Source organism: Epinephelus lanceolatus, chromosome 22 (genome assembly GCF_041903045.1).
Source record: "Epinephelus lanceolatus isolate andai-2023 chromosome 22, ASM4190304v1, whole genome shotgun sequence".
NCBI lineage: Eukaryota > Metazoa > Chordata > Actinopteri > Perciformes > Serranidae > Epinephelus > Epinephelus lanceolatus.
The window spans coordinates 5,241,946-5,262,274 of record NC_135755.1 but is presented as its reverse complement, the minus strand read 5'-3'; the positions used below and the strand labels follow the sequence as shown (position 1 = coordinate 5,262,274).

Genomic DNA, 20,329 nt, shown 5'->3' with positions numbered 1-20,329 from the left:
TTACAAAAATCAAGAGTGCAGATTCTCTCTTAGGAAATACAAAACTTTATTCTCACATTTTGAGCAATATTATACAGTTGAAAAAGACAGAAGTGTTAGCATACTTGGTTATTACAAAATCAAAATCTGAGTAAAAATCTGATTAACAATATATTCTGACAAGTTAGTTACTGAAACTGAGAGATTTTGTCTGATCTGAAAAGAAGAAACAAAAAAGCGGCTTTAACCTGTTTACAATGTATCTAAACAAATCACACATTTGAATAGCCTTCTCCTGGTTTTGTTTTGCTTTTTTATGCCTTTTAACAGTTTGATTTTTAGTTGTAGATCAAGAAATACAAAATCAATATTTGTACCTGATGAATGACCTTTTTGGTCTGTCTGTTGCTTTTTTGTTTGACTGCTCAGCCTTAATTATTTCCTCAATGTAAATTTGTCTGTTTCTCCTTCAGATGTTTATTTATTTGTTACTTATCCTTCTCTAGTTTTTCCTTTATTTGTTTCATATTAGTAATTACCTCCTTTGTTGTCTCCAGTAGAGTCTCCATGGTCTGTAGCAGTTCGTCATGTTCTTGTTTTCTCTTCTCTAGTTCCTTTTTTGCTGCTTCACGCTTCTGTCGTTTTCTCTCTCTGTCAAATGAGGCAGGATTCTCAAGCTTCTTCTCGCTCTCCCATATCTGTTTCTGCACCTCCAGCTGTCCTGACTTGAGTTTATCTATCTGTTTTTCCAGAGCCGTCTTCTGGTCCTCCAAGTTCCTAATTACCTGGTCTAAATGTGCCCCCAGTAAGCCTCCCTTGAGGTCTGTGTCCGTCTCGTCCAAACCATCAGCTTTCTCATTCCCTTCTCCCATGAGCTTCTCTCTGTTTGTTCCTTCAGTCATGGACTGACGCTCCGTGGTGGTTCTGGATGCTGGGATCTTCTCTCTTTTTCCAAGTTCAGTCTGTATGCTCTCATGGGGCGCACTGGTCTCTGTATACATAAAAGCATGCATCAAATTCTCTTTTTTAAAATGTATTTATTAATTTTTTTACAGATTATAATTTTAACATTAACATCATTCAATAGTGGTGACAGTCAGTTGTCATTAAAATCAAAATTAATAAAGACAACAGTGACTTACTGTTCAGTCCGCATGTCTTCACAATAAAGATGACTGTGAGGACAGAAATGAAGCAAGCAGCCAGGCTAATGCTGACACGAACAGTGAAGCAAGATGGGACCACGAGGACATTATCTGGAATGATTAAAAAGGCAAAACACAGCACTTGTTGGTTCATACTAAGCTTCAACAGTTTGACATTAGGCCAGTAATCAAATCCTGATTTTATTATTATTTGTCTACCTGCAACATGGATGTGTGTGTATCTTGTCAGGCTGATGTTCCTCTGTTGGACTCTACAGGTGAAGCTGTTGCTGTGTCTCTTCTCCACAGTCACTCTGCTGCTGACAGTATAGAGGTCATCAGGACCTCTGACTGTCTCTGTAGGTCCAGCAGAGAGGAGCTTTCCCTCACCGTCCAGCCACAACACCTCAGGCTCTGGATACCAGCCTGCAGACTTACAGTCTAACATCACTGCAGCTCCGCTATCTCTGGCAATGCTGATGCTTGGGGAAGAGAAAACACCTAGAAGGGAAACAGAAGATGTGAAGTTTCCACATAAATCCACATAACAAAACGGCTTCAGTAAAATCAATGATGTCAATATTTAATCAAATATTGTGCACAAAAAATATTAAAATAAATAGCCATTACCATTAGACCTACATTAAGAATTTTGTAAAAAATGTCCAGAGGTAGTCCAAAATGATCAGTGCTCACTTACCAACAATAAGCTGAACAGTAAAGCCTTTTTTCAGCTCAGGAATGTAACATCTGTATGTTCCATTATCAGACAGTTTCAGTTTAGAGAGTTTCAATGACACGTCCCCACACTTCAGTTTGTCGACTGGGATCGATGTCCTCCCCAAGTAGGACGGATTCTGGTCAATCAAAAGCTCCACACCGTCTCGTCTCACATGGACAAACCTGGGGTTCAGGTCGAGTCTTGCCCACTCCACAGCCCTAGATACCACATCCATGGCAGGTTCCAGACGACATGGCAAAATTATGTCATCACCAACCGTTGCCACTATTGGCTGAGACAGACTAATCATCCCAGACTGACCTGAGGAAGAAACACCTCTGTCTTATAATGTCCTGCTCATTGTCTGTCAATGTGATATGAACAACTTTGTCTTTTTTGTTAGGTTGAACAACAATTTATTGTTTGTTGTGACATAACACAAACAATGCTGCAAAGAAATTGCTGAGTTTTGTTTAGCTGTGTATTTTTACCACTGTTCTGTTTCATATAAAAAGATGGCTACAGAAATTGAGTCTTTTGTCCTCACATGACTGTGATGTCACTGTATGACTATTATTTTACACCAAGGCTAAACTGATGTATCTGTGTGTAACATACCAATACATGAGTGCGTCATGAGAAGGAAGGCAACAGCATAATGAACAGCCAAAGCACTGAACTCAGTGAGCTGTGACCTGAGGGACAGTCCGTCTATCAGGTGAATCATCTTCATTTTCTTCAGACTGTAACTGTAAGACAAAAGAGTAGATCGGTCAAAATTGACATATGTATTCAAACTGAAGCTATAAAAACTGAAGGCAGTCTACTTGCTCAAATTGATTTGTCTTTAAGTGACCACATGCATTTCCAGTCTGTTCCCACTCCAAAATACCACTGTCTTGGCAATGATTTCCACATCAGATACCATCATACAGAGCACCGGCGATTTCTGATGCCAATGGCAACGTCTGTGAACACCCAAAACCAAAGCAGGAGGCAACCTAGCACATTATTTCTTGATGTTTAGGTCCACTGACAAAGTGGTGCTATTTGATGGAATGGGGATGAGAATGTGTTGGCATTTCTGGCACATCATATGTGTCTACACAGGATGAGTTCTGGCACAGTATCGAATGGAGGTCATCTGCATTTTGGCAGCAGCAAGAGCCCGAACACAATCATCGTAGTTATGCATATAAAATGGAGAAAATAGACCTAACATCTAAAAAAGAAACACTCCAGGTCACATTTACATATATAACAGGAGTGAAATGCGAGCTGTCACAGCATGTGTCAAGTACTGAATTCACTGAAATATAAGCATATCTGTTCCATCAGATATGTGTGAGACGGACGACTGAAAAACATGACTGAAACACTTTCTGTGGACTGTTATAAGGTAGCAGCAACCCCCACCTTCATACTCCTCTGCAGCTCATTTCTTTTTTTATTTTTATGTCCATGTTCACACACAAATGTGAAGAACTGTTTATTTCATTTTCCAAAGATATTTTTTGGGACAGGTATGCGTGAAGGGGGGGGGAGAGCGAATGACATGCAGCAAAGGGCCACAGGCTGGAGTCGAACCCGGGCCAATGCGGCAACAGCCTTGTACATGCAGCGCCTGCTCTATTCACTAAACCACTGATGCCCTGATCTGTGTCCAGTTTTACTCTTTACTGTATAAATGTAACTTCCCTGTACTTTATCTATGCAGTCTCTTCCATAAATATAACTACATGTTGACTGTAATCAATAATAATAATAATGATACATTTTATTTGTAACGCACTTTACATTATAAAATAATCTCAAAGTGCTAGTCACTGAAAGCTCAGAAGCAAAAGACTTCATAATAAACTGGTTAACACACAGTGACTTGCATGATTGTTTAAATTCCAACGCTGTTGAATTTTTCAAAGTTACAATATTTTTAGGATTAATGCACCACTAGCTCGCTGTTATTTACTGTCTATTCCTATGAGTCACCATTATTAAAAAAAAAAAGATCCCTCAAAAGGAATGAGCGATGGCCGATTGGTTTATTCTGAAAACACACCACATGACACATCTGAGAACTTATCAAAAAGTATTAAACCCTGAAAATGATATGTATAACATACCTGTTGTAAGTGGAAGTCGCCTCACCTTAGTGGAAAAAATGCACAGTCGAAGTCCACCAATAAAATCTTGTGTACTTTAACCTCTCACCGCGTGAGAGACGGAGTGAAATCTGATATTATTCTAAAGCAAGCACTGGCTGGATACACTGGGACAGCACACTTTAGTTTCTGTATTACTAAAGTAATAAAATGAAAGTACAATACTTCCAGCTGCACTTATGTTTTATGAAATAAGGAAGCCATGGCGCTAAAATAATGTTTGTTGAGCCAAATGGGGAAAATAGTTAAAAGAGAAGCCTGTGACAATGGTGTGTTAAGTGGCTGATTTACTGCAGAGGGCAGAGTGGGACTGATCACGAGTGAGTTCAGCACAGTGTGGACAGTAGGAGACTGTCTTCAACAGCACACATGGCGACAAAGAGAGCAGAGGAGCCCAGTTTATTCCTGCTGCAAGAGGTAAAGAGTGGACATGATGGTTCTGCTGCAGAGTGAGAAAAACTAAAGTACCATGTCCCAAAGACTCTCCTCGCAGTGGCTGCTGGTGACAAAAGTGAAAAAAAAAACCCCAGTTTGATAAAGAGATTCCCAAATCTGCTTTTGTAGATCCTAGCTAGTTTCCTAGATGATGTCAGCATGGCCATGAAAGTTTAGAAATATTAACAATGAAGAGTGCTTCAGACTGTCACACACAGCCACTCTCTTGCAGAAACCACAAACCAGCTGCTGCGTCTGTCACCAGAAACAAGCTGCAGAGAAAGAGAGAGTTCTCACCTACATCACATTCCAGCTGCTATTTGGTCTGTCAGTCAGCATCAAGACACCATGAAGGTCACAGCTCTCTGCATCAGACTGTGTGAGTACGGGACGGTCTCCAATATGATTAATACAGTTGTACTTCTCTCTGCAGTATGTGCTGTCAGATTGGGAAAGAGAATGTAACAATGATCAATGAGCACAATTAGTATATCTGTGGTTGTTTAGATAAATCAAAGCACTGTAAAAAGTTGAGTTAAAGTTAGCATTTTGGTTGAAAATGAAAAATTGAAGCACGAGACTGCTCATATTTACCTTCATGCGGCTCGATCCAAACTACCACTTTGCCAACCAATGTGTTTTGTTGCCTGAACGTGAGGCAGGGTTGAGATATTAAGCTGCTGTTAAGACATTACAAAACGTCATAATATGGAGTACAAACTAAATGATAAGAATCTGAATAGAAAAGCATCTGTTTCCTGCTGTATGTCGACTCACTTCGTTTGTGTCTTTAGTGATAAATGTGTTGCTGCTGGCTGTTGCTCAGATGCACCTTTGTTTTTCTCAGGAAGCTGGTAAGTAGTAATTAATTACTTTGTGATTTACCCTGTGAAAGAAACTGCAAAGAAAGGTGTTTCTTCAGATATGACCATCCAAATGGCAGATGACATTTATCCCACTCACCTCCATTATAACTGCAAACAAAATGTAACATATGTTATCACATGTCAAGCTGCCTGTTCGGACAAAGGCCTGTGAACCACTGAAAATTACTATTGCTTCTCATCTTGTCAGTCTACTACTAAATTACTACTGCATACTGCTGTTGGTGCCATAACATTATTCCAAGGGCTCACAATTACCAAGCCCCAACAGTCTGTAAAATGTCCCAGTGAACTGAAGGCCATTTGTCCAACAGACCAGTATCAAAAACAAATGCTCATTGCGCGGAAGGTATGACCCAACTTTAATCTGGCTCCCTCTCTCCTGGGTAGGAGGGGTTGTGGATGGCTCCCACAAACCCTGGACTTTTACCCTTGATCCCAGTGTTTGCTTCCTGTATGAATGTAGAGCTAAACCATGATGTTTTTTGTTTATATAAGCCTAACCACATGGTTTTGTTGCCTTATCCTAACCTAACCATGTGTTTTTTGTTAGCATTCAACAGCTGACAGAGAAAGGATACATAGCATGTAATATGTAGATGTGAAAGGCCGCAGACAAAGTGGCGATTTGTGACGACCTGGGATGAGTCCGATGGTGTCATGTCGCATAATAATAGCCATGTGCTTCTGTTTTGGGAGAGTGTATATCCTTCAGAGCAATGCACGTTTGTTTTCAGAATACCAGGTTGTCAGACAACTGTGCTTCGGGTCCAGTGGTCCATTTTCCATTTTTTCAACTGGTGCCATGGAAATATGAGCTGTCAGAACAATGACCCGTCCCCCTACTACTGCTACAAACACATACAAAGCCCTGGCAATCATGCAGCACTCTCTCGTCCAAAACACCCTAGGAACAACCTGGCAACCACCCTTAACAACAGAGCAACCATCAAGCAACCATGTACTAACTTCCTATCACGAGCCTGTGAAAGCCATAGCTACTATCGACACCACCATCAGCTCACTTGTCCAGTGTACACTGGCATACTGGCTGGCGGCTGGACAAGCAGCAGTTCCTCTCCAGTAGGGGCATGTTTTCCTGTTCTGTGGCTACATCCAGTGGACACTTAACAATTAGCAATTTCTCAACATGCAATGTCCTCGGCAGTGTTTTAACTTTGTACTAAAATCATTTTGTTGGACTAGAACATATTTTTTTATGTTAAAAGATACTTGTAATTGACCACATCTCATTCTTTGTGTCTCTGCTATGGATGTAGTTTTCCCTCGTGTTGATCCAAACAGACAGCAGCACTATCAATATGATTCCTTTGTTGTCAACTGTGAGGGGCTGGATGGGGTGAATGGATGGAAAGTGATGAGGAAGATCAAGGGAAACATCACAATATGTGCTGCTCAAGAGAAGCCGTCAACGGGATCCTGCAAAATTAACCCTGCCTTTTCATTAGACAGTGGAGAATACTGGTGTGAGACTGGAGAAAAGAAAAGCAACACTGTCAACATCACCGTCACTGGTATGATTAGGAACTCATATTGTATTTATGGTTATATTCTGAGAGTGCACAAAACATATTTGGGACATTTAATAATATCTTTTTCATCTGTGTTGTTCAGCTGGTTCTGTGATCTTGGAGAGTCCTGTCACCCCTGTGATGGTGGGAGATGCTGTGACTCTGCACTGTAGAAATAAGAAGACCTTTATCCTTAGAGCTTATTTCTATAAAGATGGCGACCTTATCGAGGGTAATTCTGCAGGACACCTGACTCTCCGGAGTGTTTTTAAGTCTGATGAAGGATTTTACAAGTGCAGAATCTCTCAAACTGAAGAATCAGCAGAAAGCTGGCTTGCTGTCAGAAGTGAGACATAAACAATGTCACACATGTAGCCAAAAATTCTTCTTAATATGCAGCTTCCTGTGTCAATGATAACGATTTTTCTTCCAGGGTTCCACAAAGACCTACAATCAAATGATAAATGCTGCTCTAAAAGCACCATTCTACAGATTGTTGGTATCATTTCATTTGTGCTTCTGGTGTTGGTGTTGGGACTGCTTCACTGGAAGAAAGGTACTGAGGAAAAATAAATTAATAAATAAATTAGTTGTTATGTTCTCAGTAGATTTTACAGAGCGGTTCTGATGTTACCTTTTGGACCATGACCTTCTTAAGTCACATAATGTTTTTGTTTTGTCAATTCTGGCAGGTACCCTGACCTCTTTTTGGCGATCTCTTCTTGCACAATCAGGTAAGGAACACATATTGGTATACAGTCAGCTTTTTAAATCTGGACTCACTCTGAAGTCACTGAAATTCAGTGCTTGGGTAGTGACTTCCCGCATTGGACAATGATGAAAAAAGCTGTCCTTAACGGCATGATACACGGCGGTTCGCCATTAAAGTTTAATGGTGGACAGCGGCGTCAGGGGGAAACACGGTGGGACAAGAAAAAAAAGTTAAGGCACTGAAAGTCAGAGTAGGGTGTGTATGAGGGGTGCTGGGTGGGTCCAACAAACACAGACTTTCATCAGTGTTTGTGAACCCTAAAATCATAAAGCCAAACCCAGTTCTTTTTTCCCAAAACCATAACCACAAAAGTTGAAAAATGTTCGGGTAAAAAGCTGCGCTCATCACTGTGACTTCAGCGGTTCAATCACAATGGAAGAGGGACAAATCGCCTACTGTGAAGACAAACCTTAGCATCTTGCATATACAAGTGTCAAACAACAATAACAATGGAGGAGAAATGTTTTAATGTACTGTATGTGTGATGTTTCCTTTCATAAGCCAACACAGTACCGTGGGTCTGTCGTCTCTCCCTGCACGCTCCAGCCTTTCCCTCATCCACAGCAAGTATAACTCAATACTGAATGATCCTGCACATTCTCACTCCGACCTCGTCACATATTGACGTTTGGTCATGGAATTTCCACGTCCATATACAATGTGCAAGGTACCCTGGGACATTGTGTCAACATCAGCCTGCTACATGCATTGTCTTTCAAAATACACTTCTGTTTTCACAGGAAATTCAGCATTTATATACTGTCTCTTTCAAAATAAAAGCACTACGTTGGTACAGCACTGCAAATTGATGTTTCTTTCCTTCAACAACAAAAACACATTTTTGGGTTTAGGCAACAAAAGCCTGTGGTTAGGTTTAGGAAAAAAAGAACAGGGTCTGGCTTTAGAATCTTGCAGGATGTGAACGCCTCTCTCCCAGGTCAAGGTTGGTGTTTGTTGGACCCATTCCACAACCCCTCCTGCCCCACTTGGACTTTTGCCACCTTAACTTCTGTTCTTGTCCTGTCGTGTTTCCCTCTGTGTATCATACCGACATTAAAGGAGGCCTTTTTCGTTGCTTTCTGACGCTGTAAGTCACTGCCCAAGAGCCTGATTTTGACAACTTCTGAGTGTGACCGTGCTCAATTTTGACATTTATTTATTCCTACCACTTCTAAATATTGAAGGAGCTGACAACCAGTCATTTTACTGAAATCATATTTATGATTTCATGTAACAAATAAATTTAATTGAGTTGAACTGAAGTACTCCAGCTTGGACCAACATGTTTCTGTATCATGTATTCTGTATCATAGCAACCAGACACAACCAAAGCATCCCAGCTAAAAAAACAACAACAACGCAGTGCCCCCAAAGCGCTCTCAAATGCTCCAAGCTCGGCATTTTCAGATGGGGAAAAAATTGCTTTGCAGGGCCAAAGCTTCTCTATGAGAAGCGTGTCAGACTGACTTCCATGCAGTAGGTGCACGACAGGGCTGGGGATGATGCAGATACTGCAATGACATAATACTTACTTTGCAGGACTCTGGTTGGACTAAGTTATTTCGCATTGTGCCAGTGAAATACCACAGTACTTTATCCAGACAACAAAAAGTTACATATTTCATTTTAAGGGATTTCTTTAAGTAGGCTTATTTTATCACTGTATTGACATAAATTTCCAACCTGTATGTCTTCCAGGTCGGCTGGCGTTTGCACGTGACAGATGGAGCAGATACTGAATAAGGGAGGAACAACACTTGCAACAGAAGTGTTTGCAGTATTTCACTTGAAGTATTTCATTATGTTACAAATTACCTCTCTTTTAAAATGTTAAACTTTCTTAGTTGAAATATTCTGTATATTCATGACACCTCTGTAGAAAATATTCAAAAAACAAATACACAAAAAAAAGTCAATAACCGAATAACACGGTGTGAGTTTCTTGATTTATGATCATGCACAGTACGGCTCACAGTTAGTTGTTAAAAAGCTGTACAGTTTGCACAGTTTTGAGTACTGCAGGCTATTTAAAGTATTATAACCTATCTGCATCTTCAGCTAACTCACAGCATCGAGGTATATTTTTAAGGGGGAGCGTGTTGTTATGGTGTATCGGTTAAACCACATTGTTCTCGCTGCTCTGCCTATTCACACGTCTAACGATGCTGTTTATGAGGAAAGAGCTGCTGCAGATGTTAAATACACTCACTGTGGTTTACTGCAATGATTATTTTATAGTACGTCTGTTTGACTTGAAGCAGACACACACAGTTTACAACCGCAGGGCCTAAAAAATGTTAACGCTCTTACTTGAACTGTCACATGGATGTATTAAACCGTTAATTGGCTTACAGTTAATATTTAATAGAATAGAATAAAATAGAATAGAATGAAAGAACTTTATTTATCCCCAAAGGGAAATTCAGCTGTCCAGCAGCTTATAAAAAACAACCACACTTCCCCTCATCAACAGCAACACAGTAGTGTGTTGTGCACAAATAGAAATTAAATTAAAATAAAATTGTTCACTCCACAGCCCAGTCCAGTTGTGGCTAATGCGACATGTGTGAGTGTGTGTGAGTGTGTGTGACTGGATTCAGGTGGTGTTAAACAGTCTTACTGCCGTGGGGACGAAGGATCTCCTGAAACTCTCTGTTCTGAAACCCAGTGAGATGAGCCGACTGCTGCAGCTTTACTAATAAAGATTATTCATTTTCCATGTCGATTATCCCAGATGGGGATAATTCGCATAGTTATGATATAACTACTGGATGGGGAAATAATCTCCTCACTTAGAGAACCAAGGTTACAATGTAACCAAACAATATTCGTTGTAGGTAGTGAAGTGCAATGAGCTAAATGCTATAAACATCCACATAGCAACATGTTAACAATGACAGTATTAACATGCTAACTGAATAAATAATATGGTCAGATTTCACGTGAAAACAAGGGTTTAAAACAAACAACAAACAAACAAAAAATCTGTTATTAATAAAGGTTTACTGTTAGTTTTGTCAGAGCAGCTCTGTCTCACAGAGAGGCTCGTGCACCAGAAATAAGCTGCACAGGAAGAGGAAGTGCTCACCAATGTTGAACTGTATGTGAACTGTAATGCAGTGTGATGTTCAGACAGTCAGCAGCAAGCCAACATGGAGGTCACAGCTCTCTGCATCACACTGTGTGAGTTCTGAGTCTGTGCAGCATTGTAACAATAACTGTCATAATATTATTGTTTAATTATTATTTTAATGACAGGCATACATTTACATTAAAACAGTGTTAGTATCTGAAATGTTAAAAAAAAAACGTTTGTCTTTCCAGTGACAGTTGTTCTGCTGCTGCTTGTACAAGTCAAGGACAGCTATTCTCACAATGCTGGTAAGTCAACATGATTTGGGATTGGAGGTCTCCCATAGATGCAAGCATGGTGCAAATATACTGGACTTTAACTCAACATTATTATCTTATATCCAGTTATGGAAAAAAAGCAATGAAATATACTGTAGTGTATCATTTAGTATCTTTAAAATCTGGAAGGTCTGGCCTATAAAACTTACATTTTGCTCTGAGAGACAAGACAAAAGTTACATGTTGTGGTTGCTGCTGCGTTGTAATATCATTTTACAACAATGAGATATCTAATTTAATAATTATCAGTTTTGCTTTAAATTAAATTTTACTTTTGTTTCCTTTCAGTCTGTTAATTTATGACCTGTTTTTACAGTTGAAACTGAACTCTGGACCTGTTATCTGCAGTAGTTGGCAGCTGTATCAAATACTACAGTAACAGGTTAGTGGAACAGGGACGTGTTGTCAGTGTACATTTTTATACGGTGTAATATGAGACTGATTTACTGCAGGGGGCAGAGTGAGACTATTTGACTTCACAAGTGAGTGAGTTTGTGTGTGTGTGTGTGAGGGACAGAGACAACAAAATACAGCAAAAATTAGAAAAGACGGTACCTTTACACAACATGTTTTTTGTTAGTGTTTTATCATCTGTTTCTTTTCATGTTTTTGTTTTAATACAGTACTAAAAAATACTGATGTTCAATAAAATATTTTGTATTAAATTGTGCTTCAGACTACATTACTGTAATAATAATAACAATAACAACAATAATTGTTATTTTTGATGTTGTTGTTATTATCATTTTTATTATTTATCTATTTTTTTCTGTTCACCTGAGTTCTTTCCTTAACATTCCTGTTTGCCAAAATTATGTTCTCGTCACACTGGGTTCTCTGGCGCCATCTGGTGAGATTATAGATGTACTTTTTTTCAAACTCAAAGCTGTTTCCTCAGCAGCAGAGCAACAGGAAGAGGAAGAGGAGGCTCTGACTTACATTACATCTTAAATCCAGTCTGATTTTCAGACAGTCAGCAGCGAGACATCATGGAGGTCACAGCGCTCTGCATCAGACTGTGTGAGTACTGAGTCTAATGATCACAGAAATATATCGAGTCAGTCACTGGGAAATATCTTATGTGGAACTGAATCATTTCTTGGGCTCAAAGGCAAAAAGATATTAAGCATCCAAAATGTGCTGACATGTATTCTTTCAGGAAGCTGGCAGATTTAAAGCCCAGGGAATAAAGAGAATTGTAATCTGCTCACTGATGATGGATCAAATATTACAGACATTTACATGTTAGTTATGTAATACATGTTATAGGTTATATTGGATACAGTAACACCTCTCTTGTCTCTTCAGTGATGACTGTTTTGTTGCTGCTGGTTGCACATGTTGAATGCAGTTACTCTAAAAATGTTGGTAAGTTGCAGTTTGATCGTCAGACAAACCTTACAATGTATACCAACATCTTAAATAAGTGCCAAATGAATCATATCACCTCATCTTGATAGTCAAGGGCTGCAAGTTTAACAACTAACATGCTGAAACTTTAAACGTCAACTGTATAAGTGATAACACCTTAAAACTAGTACGTGTGAAATGGCATACTAGTTATAAAGCAAAGGAAACATACATTTGTTCCCTCATGTTTTACTCAAACATGAGCCAACACTCTTACCGCTTGTCAAAAGTCAGGTCTGTTGGCACAACTGTGTCCACATGTTAAAATAATTTCAATATTTTGTGGCAAACATTTTTGTTTTGATGTTGCTGCAGTTATCTCGACAAAGAGAAATACACATTTTTTTAATTTTCCCTAAAAGGACGCTTGTACTGTGCATATGTATTCAGTATAGCATGTGTACATAAATAATGCTGAATTTCAAATTATTCTTCATCCTTTGTGTCTCTGTGTCAGATGCAGGTTTCCCTCAGGTTGTTCCAAACCGACAGCAGTTCTTTGAATATGAGCCCATTACTGTCACCTGTGAGGGTCTGGAGGGACTGACTGGATGGAGAGTGGTGAGGAGGATCGGAGGTGATGTTAAAACATGTGCTGCTTCCTGGTCAACGTCAACAGGACCCTGTAAAATAAAGAATGCCTTAGCGGCAGTTGACAGTGGAGAATACTGGTGTGAAATGGGAGAGGCAAAGAAAAGCAACACTGTCAACATCACTGTCACTGGTATGCAAATACTAAAACGCTAAGTAGTGCAAAGTCGTCACAGTTTTAGTCTGTGGACATCTCAGTTTGAATATCAATTGATTTATTTGTTAACTGACTTAATATGCTCAATAAAACATTACTTATTAAGATATTAAAACACAGGAAACATCTGCCATGCTGGCCAGCTTTGTTCCCTCAATAGGCTGTCAAACTGCTTAATTAACATATTTTTCAAAACATATGTTCAGGTGGCTCTGTGATCCTGGAGGGTCCTGCCCTCCCTGTGATGGTGGGAGATGATGTAACTCTGCACTGCAGAAACAAGCAGATGTCTTCCAACCTCACAGCTGCATTTTTTAAAGATGGCCACTTAATGGAGAACAGCTCTATGGGAAACCTGACTCTCAACAGTGTTTCCAAGTCTGATGAAGGACTCTACACGTGCAGCATCCCTGAAGATGGACAATCATCAGCGAGCTGGCTGATTGTCAGAGGTAAGACATACCAGTGTTTAAAATAAACCTGAAATTCTTTGCTTTCCACGGTATCTGGCCACATTTTGTCCGAACCTTTTGGTCTGAAAATGATGACTGATGTCCAAGAACTGAAGCTGAGGTCTGAGGTTGTCCTTAACATTTTCAGATCAGTGCTGAATTAAGGAATGAACAGTGTAATTGCATGGACTATGTTTTAAGTATTATATTCATACCTAACATGTATTTACAGCATTAGGATCATGTCTCATATGCAGAACATACCATTTTCTTCTTTCCAGCAGCTGGTGAAGAGCCTCATCGTGGCCTTCACCTCCCTCTGCTGCTCTGCACTGCTGTCAGTGTTTTCTTGGTGGCTCTAGTGCTGTTGGTGGGAATACTGCAATGTGGGCAACATCAGACAATCACCACAGGTACAGAGAATAAAGATACCACTGTAATTACTGTCACAAAGTGCTAAAAGTGGGATCTTCATTGTAGAATGTGACAATTGTGACACAATACAATACAATTATTCTGCATGTGTTTGAAACTAGTAGCATAGCCGACAGTAAGAACCAAAGCTGCTCTGGGGGTTCCTGATAGCCATCACACTGTTCACTCAATTTGTTTTGGTGGTTTTTCTTATTCATTCAAACAGATACCCCGACCTCTCCTTTCTGCTTCCAGTCTTTTACCTCTATACAATCAGGTGAGAAACACCAACCTCCTTTCAACACAACTACTGTATAAGCGTGTATTTGGTCACCATTGAAATTATCAATGCATTCTCATCCCAAATCGTCACCTGTTGCCGCTTTGTCTTTCATGTCTACCTATTGCGTGGTAGGTATTCTTCTGTATTCGCTGCCGATGTTACGGGATGACGACACATGGTTAGGTTTTGAAAAAACACCATAGTTTGGCTCTGCATTCATACAGGAAGTGACCACTGGGCTCCAGGGTGAAAGTCCAGGTTTGCTGGACCCATCCGCCACCTCTCACGCCTGCCCTATAGAAACTGTCCTGCTCCTTATGTTTTGTTGTTACCAGTAGCGTTTCAAACTGATGCTGTCTAGACGTGTATCATACCACTGTGACAGGTGCCATCCAGCTGCATCATGAGCTGACGCCACCTGTATGAAAGGTATCATACTGTGGCAGCAGGTGCTGTACGGCTGACCGGTAATGATCATAACACCACAAAAGGTTGATTCCATCCGCGTTACCAACTGACGTTGCCTGGAGGCCTTTCTTACTGCCGCAAAAGGTGGCTGTTAGCGTCAGTATCTGATGCAGAGATTACTGACAAAGCGGCAGTATTTGACGACTTTGGAATATCATGTTTTAAACTCTACATCTATGAACCATGAACACAACATTGGGCTAAAAACAGTGCATCCATTTGCTGATATAAAATAGATTTATATAATCCAGGTATCCATTTTGTCAAAAAATGCCTGCCTATACCTGCCTGCTACTGACTGTTTAAAGTGTTGTATTTTTATACTTTTATGTTTCAGTGACAACGTATACTGTCGTCAAAACCCAGCAGGAAGAGCGGTAAGTAACTCAACACTGAGAAACACAGAATGCAACATGTAATACCTTAGTAAAAGTTAAGGAAAATATGTATAAAATATATTGTTTGAAGCAGTGCTTCTGCAGAAAATGGTGAGAGCCAGTGAATCATTAATCTTGTGAATTATTGAATTATTAATCTTAAATTTTTGAAACTTAAATCATTTTTAACCTGTTTTACACTGTGTGCCTCAGCAGCTTTAGGCCCGTGAGACAGTTAGGTCTTCTTTTTTAGCATCTCAGATAAAAACCACACGACAAACCCACAGACAGAAAAAGGTTGATGGGCCTCTCAGTTTACCATGTGGCACCTTGTGTTGGCTGATCTTAGACTGATGGTCTATACCATAAAAATACTTCACGACGATGCACGTGTTAGATTATTTTTATCAGGACACAGACACCTTGCAGCCGCATGTCTTGTGTGGGTGATCAGTACTATATAAATAAACAATGGGGCCAGTAATGACGAGACTCATGAACTGATGTTAATCTAGAGCCTTGTTTTCTCACAGTTACACTGTGTGTCTGTCCTTGGGTGTTTTACAGGTTGCTGAGACCAGAGACACCCGACTGAAGAAGGGATGTGATATGGTGTTTCTCTCAACACAACAATTTTGTAATGATATGCATTTCAGAGCATTGGTGAAGGAGTTGTGTATATTCGTGACAAAACAATGATGGATTTGTGTTCATAAGAAAATATTGCAGGTTGTGTGTATTTGTAAAAAATGTACAGGTTTTAATTCTTGATAAATGACATAAAAAGACATCATCATCATCATCAGCAGCAGCAGCAAGACATCAGATAACTCACAGCATAACTGCCTGTTTTAAAAGGTATCAGTCTGTGACTGTTAAACTACATTGTTTTGTTTGTTCTGTTCACACATCTACATTTAAAGTGGATTTACAAAAAGAAAGTTGCTGCAGCTTTTAAATATACTCGCTGTGATTATACTGCCCTTGCAGCACATGATCTTGTGCAAAGATAAACAGCTAGTTAACATCCAAAAAGTCCTCCAATAAACACACAAAGTGTGCCTCCTGTATTTTTACCAAAGTCTCGATTTGGTTTTTTGTTTTGTTTTTACCAACATATAAAGCTGTAATATACTGTATAAGACCAAAAATGCTCTTAATGTATTGCTTAATTTCATTTTCAAATACTAAAAATAAAGGTTTACAATACTTTGGATTTATGAATAATTTACTTTGCTAGGATGATCATCAAAGTGGTTATATATAGTTCGTTAAGTTAAGTGTTATTGTCACTGTAAAAACCAAAAGAGAAAATCCAGAGTCACTAAAATCAATCAGGACACGTCTTTCAAAAATTGCTTGGTGTAGAGACATTGCCAAAACAGCTGCAGCATTGTTACTGAATACATTTCACAAACATTTTGAAGGAAACTTCTTTTAACTTTATTGTAAAGGAGACATTTGTGTGGAAGATTCCAACTATTTTTTTCCAATTCAAGTCATCAGCTAATCCAGACCAATAATGTACAGCACTGAGAGTACTAATAACATTTTTTTGAAACAATTCTTGGCTGTCAGTGATCAACATTAGACAAGCGGCTAAGCTGGCAATGAAAACTGAGGAAACACAGATAGGCTGACACACCACAGAGCAGTAAGAGCTCTCACTCTGTCACTATCTCTGAAAACCAACAAGAGCCTGATGTGAACCTTTGTGGTCACACTGCCTGACATATGTTAATACTGATCTGAATGTTGCTTTAATGTTATAAACCATCAACATGCTGTATATTAACAAGTCAGAGTGCAATGATATTGTGTAAATGCTGCATTTGAACATGACTACAAAAACATTTCAAACAAAAGCTGACAATAATCTTAGCTTTTAAAAGAACAACATGTTAACTACTTTCTGTGTTACCACAAAAACACATTCTTGCTATAAAACTTGGGTTGTACACGATTTCTAATAAGAGACTGGTTAACGACAACAAAGATGAAACATAAAAATGTACCCTGTTCTTGTCAAATATACATTTCCAAATGGTAAAGCTTCATTTTGTAAACAATATCTCTATCTATAGTGGCCCCAAACTGTCAACAGCTGAACAAAAGCATGCATATAGAGTATTCTAGCCGTGGCCCAGCATGATGTCAATCGAGGAACCTTGGCTAATTAATCACATTGGGTACGATTTCAGCACCGACTGTCAAGGTCAAGGTCAAGGTCAAGGTAAACTTTATTATCCCACAAGTGGGAAATTCATGTGGTCACCATTACACATTCCATTGTTATACAGCCTACTGTATAGCATTAAAAACAATAAATACAAAACATTAGAAAAGAAAAACAGGGACAAAACAGACAAAACAGTAAGAACATTGAGGAAACATGACAAGCATGTATGATTAAATAAGATAGTGGGATGCTCACATATATATGCTCATAGTTTAAAGTGCTTAGGAATTTTTAAATCTATTGTTGTGCAGTCTAATTGCTGTAGGCACAAAAGACTTGCTATACCTTGTGGTCCTAATTTTCCTCTGCAGGATTCTGCCACTTGACCTGTTACTGCTTAAAAACTTCAGATGAAGAGGGTGGGTTAAGTCTGTAAAGGTATGTTCGTGTTTGAACTGTGATCTCAGTCAAAAGGAAACGCTGATATGTAATGTGGTGAAAATTTGTTGCATCATATAACATGAGATTTGATTAAGTCAGGTATTCTTAATATTATCCAGCCGGAACTGCAACTGAATTACCGTCAGGTGAAAATACTTTTATTTTAAGCTGACTCTATGCCATGCATCTAACGTAGAACTTTTACTTTTAAATGTATTTGGGTCTCACCTCTGACAGCCAGCCAGCTTCCCAGTGATTCTCCAGCTCCAGAGATGTTACACTGCTGCAGGCCTTCCTGAGACTTGTAGACAATATGGATGGTCTTGTTTCCTGTAGAAGAGGAGACCATCTTTATATATGCCAGCTGGAAGATTGGTGAGTGACATCTTGTCTCTGCAGCTCAGAGTCACAGAGTCTCCCCATGTGCATTGATGATTTGTTTTGCTGTTGCATGTAAACCAAAAGAAGCATTAATTAGCTACGTTAATCAGGTTCAGTAGGTGGACAACTGCTCAGTATTTCCATGCATGTCACAGAGAAAAGTTTTACATTGAGGTTTACCTTGAAAATTTGTTTTGGAATAAGGTTGGCACAAAACAAACAATTAGGTGGGTAGATCAGCAATGAAAGCAGTGCATGGACGTCTGTGGAGGTGTTGTGGTGCAAAACCATGAGGCGATGATGCAGGGTGAATGCCAGCTGTAGGAAGGGAGAGATGAGGGAGCACATGGAACAGCTTTGATAGCCTGGACAGCTCAGGTGAGAAAGGTCAAGCTGCTGACACTCCTAGGCAGCCCAAACAGGCAAACTTATTCAAAAGGGTTAGGCCAAAAAGTCAACAATCTCAGAAGGAGGAGGAGGCCAGGCAGTTGAGTACAGGTTCCAGGTAACAGGGTAGAGAGTACAGGATACTGGATGCAGGAAATCAGAGGCTCAACAGCAATTGCAAAAAACAACAAAGCATGCAAGGTCATGTGACTGGTACTTGAGGAAAAGTCTGAGGACATCTGGTGGATGAATAAGGAACGGCAAGTCCAGAGAGTTACGGTGCCTGGGGGAAGTGACAAATAGCTGGAGATAGACAGTTTAACGTGAGCTGGCAGCAGCAGATTTAGGCTGCCTGAGCAGTGATTGTTCCTGGAGTCCACCTCTGACCTATTGTAAACACGTCTTATATTAAAATGATATACAATTTTATACCACTGCACTGGTGATTGCTGTTGCTGGAGGCATTTTGTTTTCGAGTTGTCAGTCCATCTGTCCGTACATCCTTCAGTCCCATCCTTCAGAACACAATATTTCAGGAATAACTTAAGGGAATGTCTTCAAATTTGGCACAAACATTCATGCAGACTTGTTGGATTTTGGTGGTCAAAGGTCAAGGTCAGTGTGACTTTGCATCGGTCTCATTCATGTAAAAACGATATCTCAAGTCTAACAAGATGAAAGAATGAAGTGATGACAATTTCTAGCCAAAAGGTCAAAGATCATCATCATCTGTGACATCATAATGTTGTGCATAAAACATTTTTCTGTCCATTACTCAGCATCTTATCTCAGAAAATATTTGGTCAGATATGTAATTGGTGGTAATTCCATCTTTTTACAGACAAGGATGTGAACTGTGAGAAAAACTTGACTCGTGCATGGAAGCATACAACCATGGGGCAGTAATTCTAGTTAAATAAGGCAGGAATTTTAATCTTTTAAAAAGCCTTGATAAGGCAGGTTTACCATATGATCTGTAATATGCAGGTGAAGGTCACATGATCAGCTCTATCACCTGCAAAGTCAAAACACTGCAGATAAAGTTAGCCAAAATGCCTGTCAAGCTAAGTGGCTTGCTAAGCTAGCTACTTTGACGCATGTGGGCTTACATGGACTTAATTGTTTTTTGTTCTGTCCTCATACGTCGATGGTAAAAATTTGGGAGTATGGAAGTTGAAATTGAAGCAACATCATCACGTTTGAAGTTTTTAGCATTTGTTTGGAGCAGACAAAACCACACACTAGTGATGGCCACACAAAGCCTCATGAACCATCTTCTTTATTTTCTGAACACACTAGATGGCTGCTCTTTTCAATAAGGGTTTGAAAGCACACTGAATTGCCACTCCTTGAGCCTTTTTCTTGAAACCAAGAGCACCATCTAGTGGGCTCTGGTGATTAAGAAAATAGTTCATGAGGCTTCTTTTGGCCATTGCTACAGACACCCTGTGAAGCACCTCAGGCTGGATTTAAACCCACGTCTCGACATCACAGCAACAGATTATTGGTGTCAATCCCAACTGCACCATCTTCAGGGTCAACAAAGAAAAATAAGAACCAGAAATATTGCCTCTCTCCACTGGAGTTATCTATCTGTCACCACTCCGTCCCTGTCTTTCATTTGGCACAGCAGCTGCATGAGGAGGCAGAGCTGTCCTCCCTCCCTGTCTCCACATTATGTGTGCAGTGTCACCTGTTAAATGTTAACTATCTCAGTTATGAAATGATTCTGTGCAACCTGTTCCTCT

At 39.6% G+C, this 20,329-nt stretch overlaps 3 protein-coding genes and 1 long non-coding RNA gene across 9 annotated transcripts; 2 read left to right on the top strand and 2 right to left on the bottom strand.

Moving 5' to 3' along the window:
- Window positions 1-93: 93 nt before the first annotated feature.
- LOC117245886 (butyrophilin subfamily 3 member A2-like) lies at window positions 94-4,020 on the bottom strand. Its single transcript, XM_033609481.2, has 6 exons — window positions 3,969-4,020; window positions 2,464-2,594; window positions 1,825-2,166; window positions 1,344-1,625; window positions 1,122-1,235; window positions 94-970 (listed from the first exon to the last, which is right to left on the bottom strand). Exons 2-6 carry the CDS (start codon window positions 2,576-2,578, stop codon window positions 468-470), a joined length of 1,356 nt encoding a protein of 451 aa, XP_033465372.2. The 5' UTR covers window positions 2,579-2,594; window positions 3,969-4,020; the 3' UTR covers window positions 94-467.
- Window positions 4,021-4,729: 709 nt separating this feature from the next.
- On the top strand, window positions 4,730-9,522 carry LOC117245702 (uncharacterized). Its single transcript, XM_033609186.2, has 7 exons — window positions 4,730-4,821; window positions 5,237-5,296; window positions 6,607-6,861; window positions 6,962-7,204; window positions 7,292-7,414; window positions 7,551-7,592; window positions 9,329-9,522. Exons 1-7 carry the CDS (start codon window positions 4,791-4,793, stop codon window positions 9,367-9,369), a joined length of 795 nt encoding a protein of 264 aa, XP_033465077.2. The 5' UTR covers window positions 4,730-4,790; the 3' UTR covers window positions 9,370-9,522.
- A 1,248-nt stretch (window positions 9,523-10,770) lies between these two features.
- Window positions 10,771-16,380, top strand: LOC117245943 (Fc receptor-like protein 5). Of its 6 annotated transcripts, none has more exons than XM_078163991.1 (11): window positions 10,771-10,813; window positions 10,955-11,011; window positions 11,358-11,423; window positions 11,943-12,061; window positions 12,350-12,409; window positions 12,915-13,175; window positions 13,406-13,651; window positions 13,933-14,064; window positions 14,292-14,342; window positions 15,154-15,193; window positions 15,761-16,380. In XM_078163991.1, exons 4-11 carry the CDS (start codon window positions 12,031-12,033, stop codon window positions 15,786-15,788), a joined length of 849 nt encoding a protein of 282 aa, XP_078020117.1. In that variant the 5' UTR covers window positions 10,771-10,813; window positions 10,955-11,011; window positions 11,358-11,423; window positions 11,943-12,030; the 3' UTR covers window positions 15,789-16,380. The 6 variants fall into 6 exon arrangements, with proteins under 6 accessions (XP_078020117.1, XP_033465458.2, XP_033465457.2 ...); XM_033609567.2 differs by having other exon boundaries at window positions 12,909-13,175; window positions 13,936-14,064; window positions 15,761-16,378; XM_033609566.2 differs by having other exon boundaries at window positions 12,909-13,175; window positions 15,761-16,377.
- LOC117246016 (uncharacterized) lies at window positions 13,915-18,727 on the bottom strand. Its single transcript, XR_004500666.2, has 3 exons — window positions 18,375-18,727; window positions 18,042-18,143; window positions 13,915-14,030 (listed from the first exon to the last, which is right to left on the bottom strand). It is a non-coding gene; the product is annotated as an uncharacterized LOC117246016 (long non-coding RNA).
- Window positions 18,728-20,329: the final 1,602 nt, after the last annotated feature.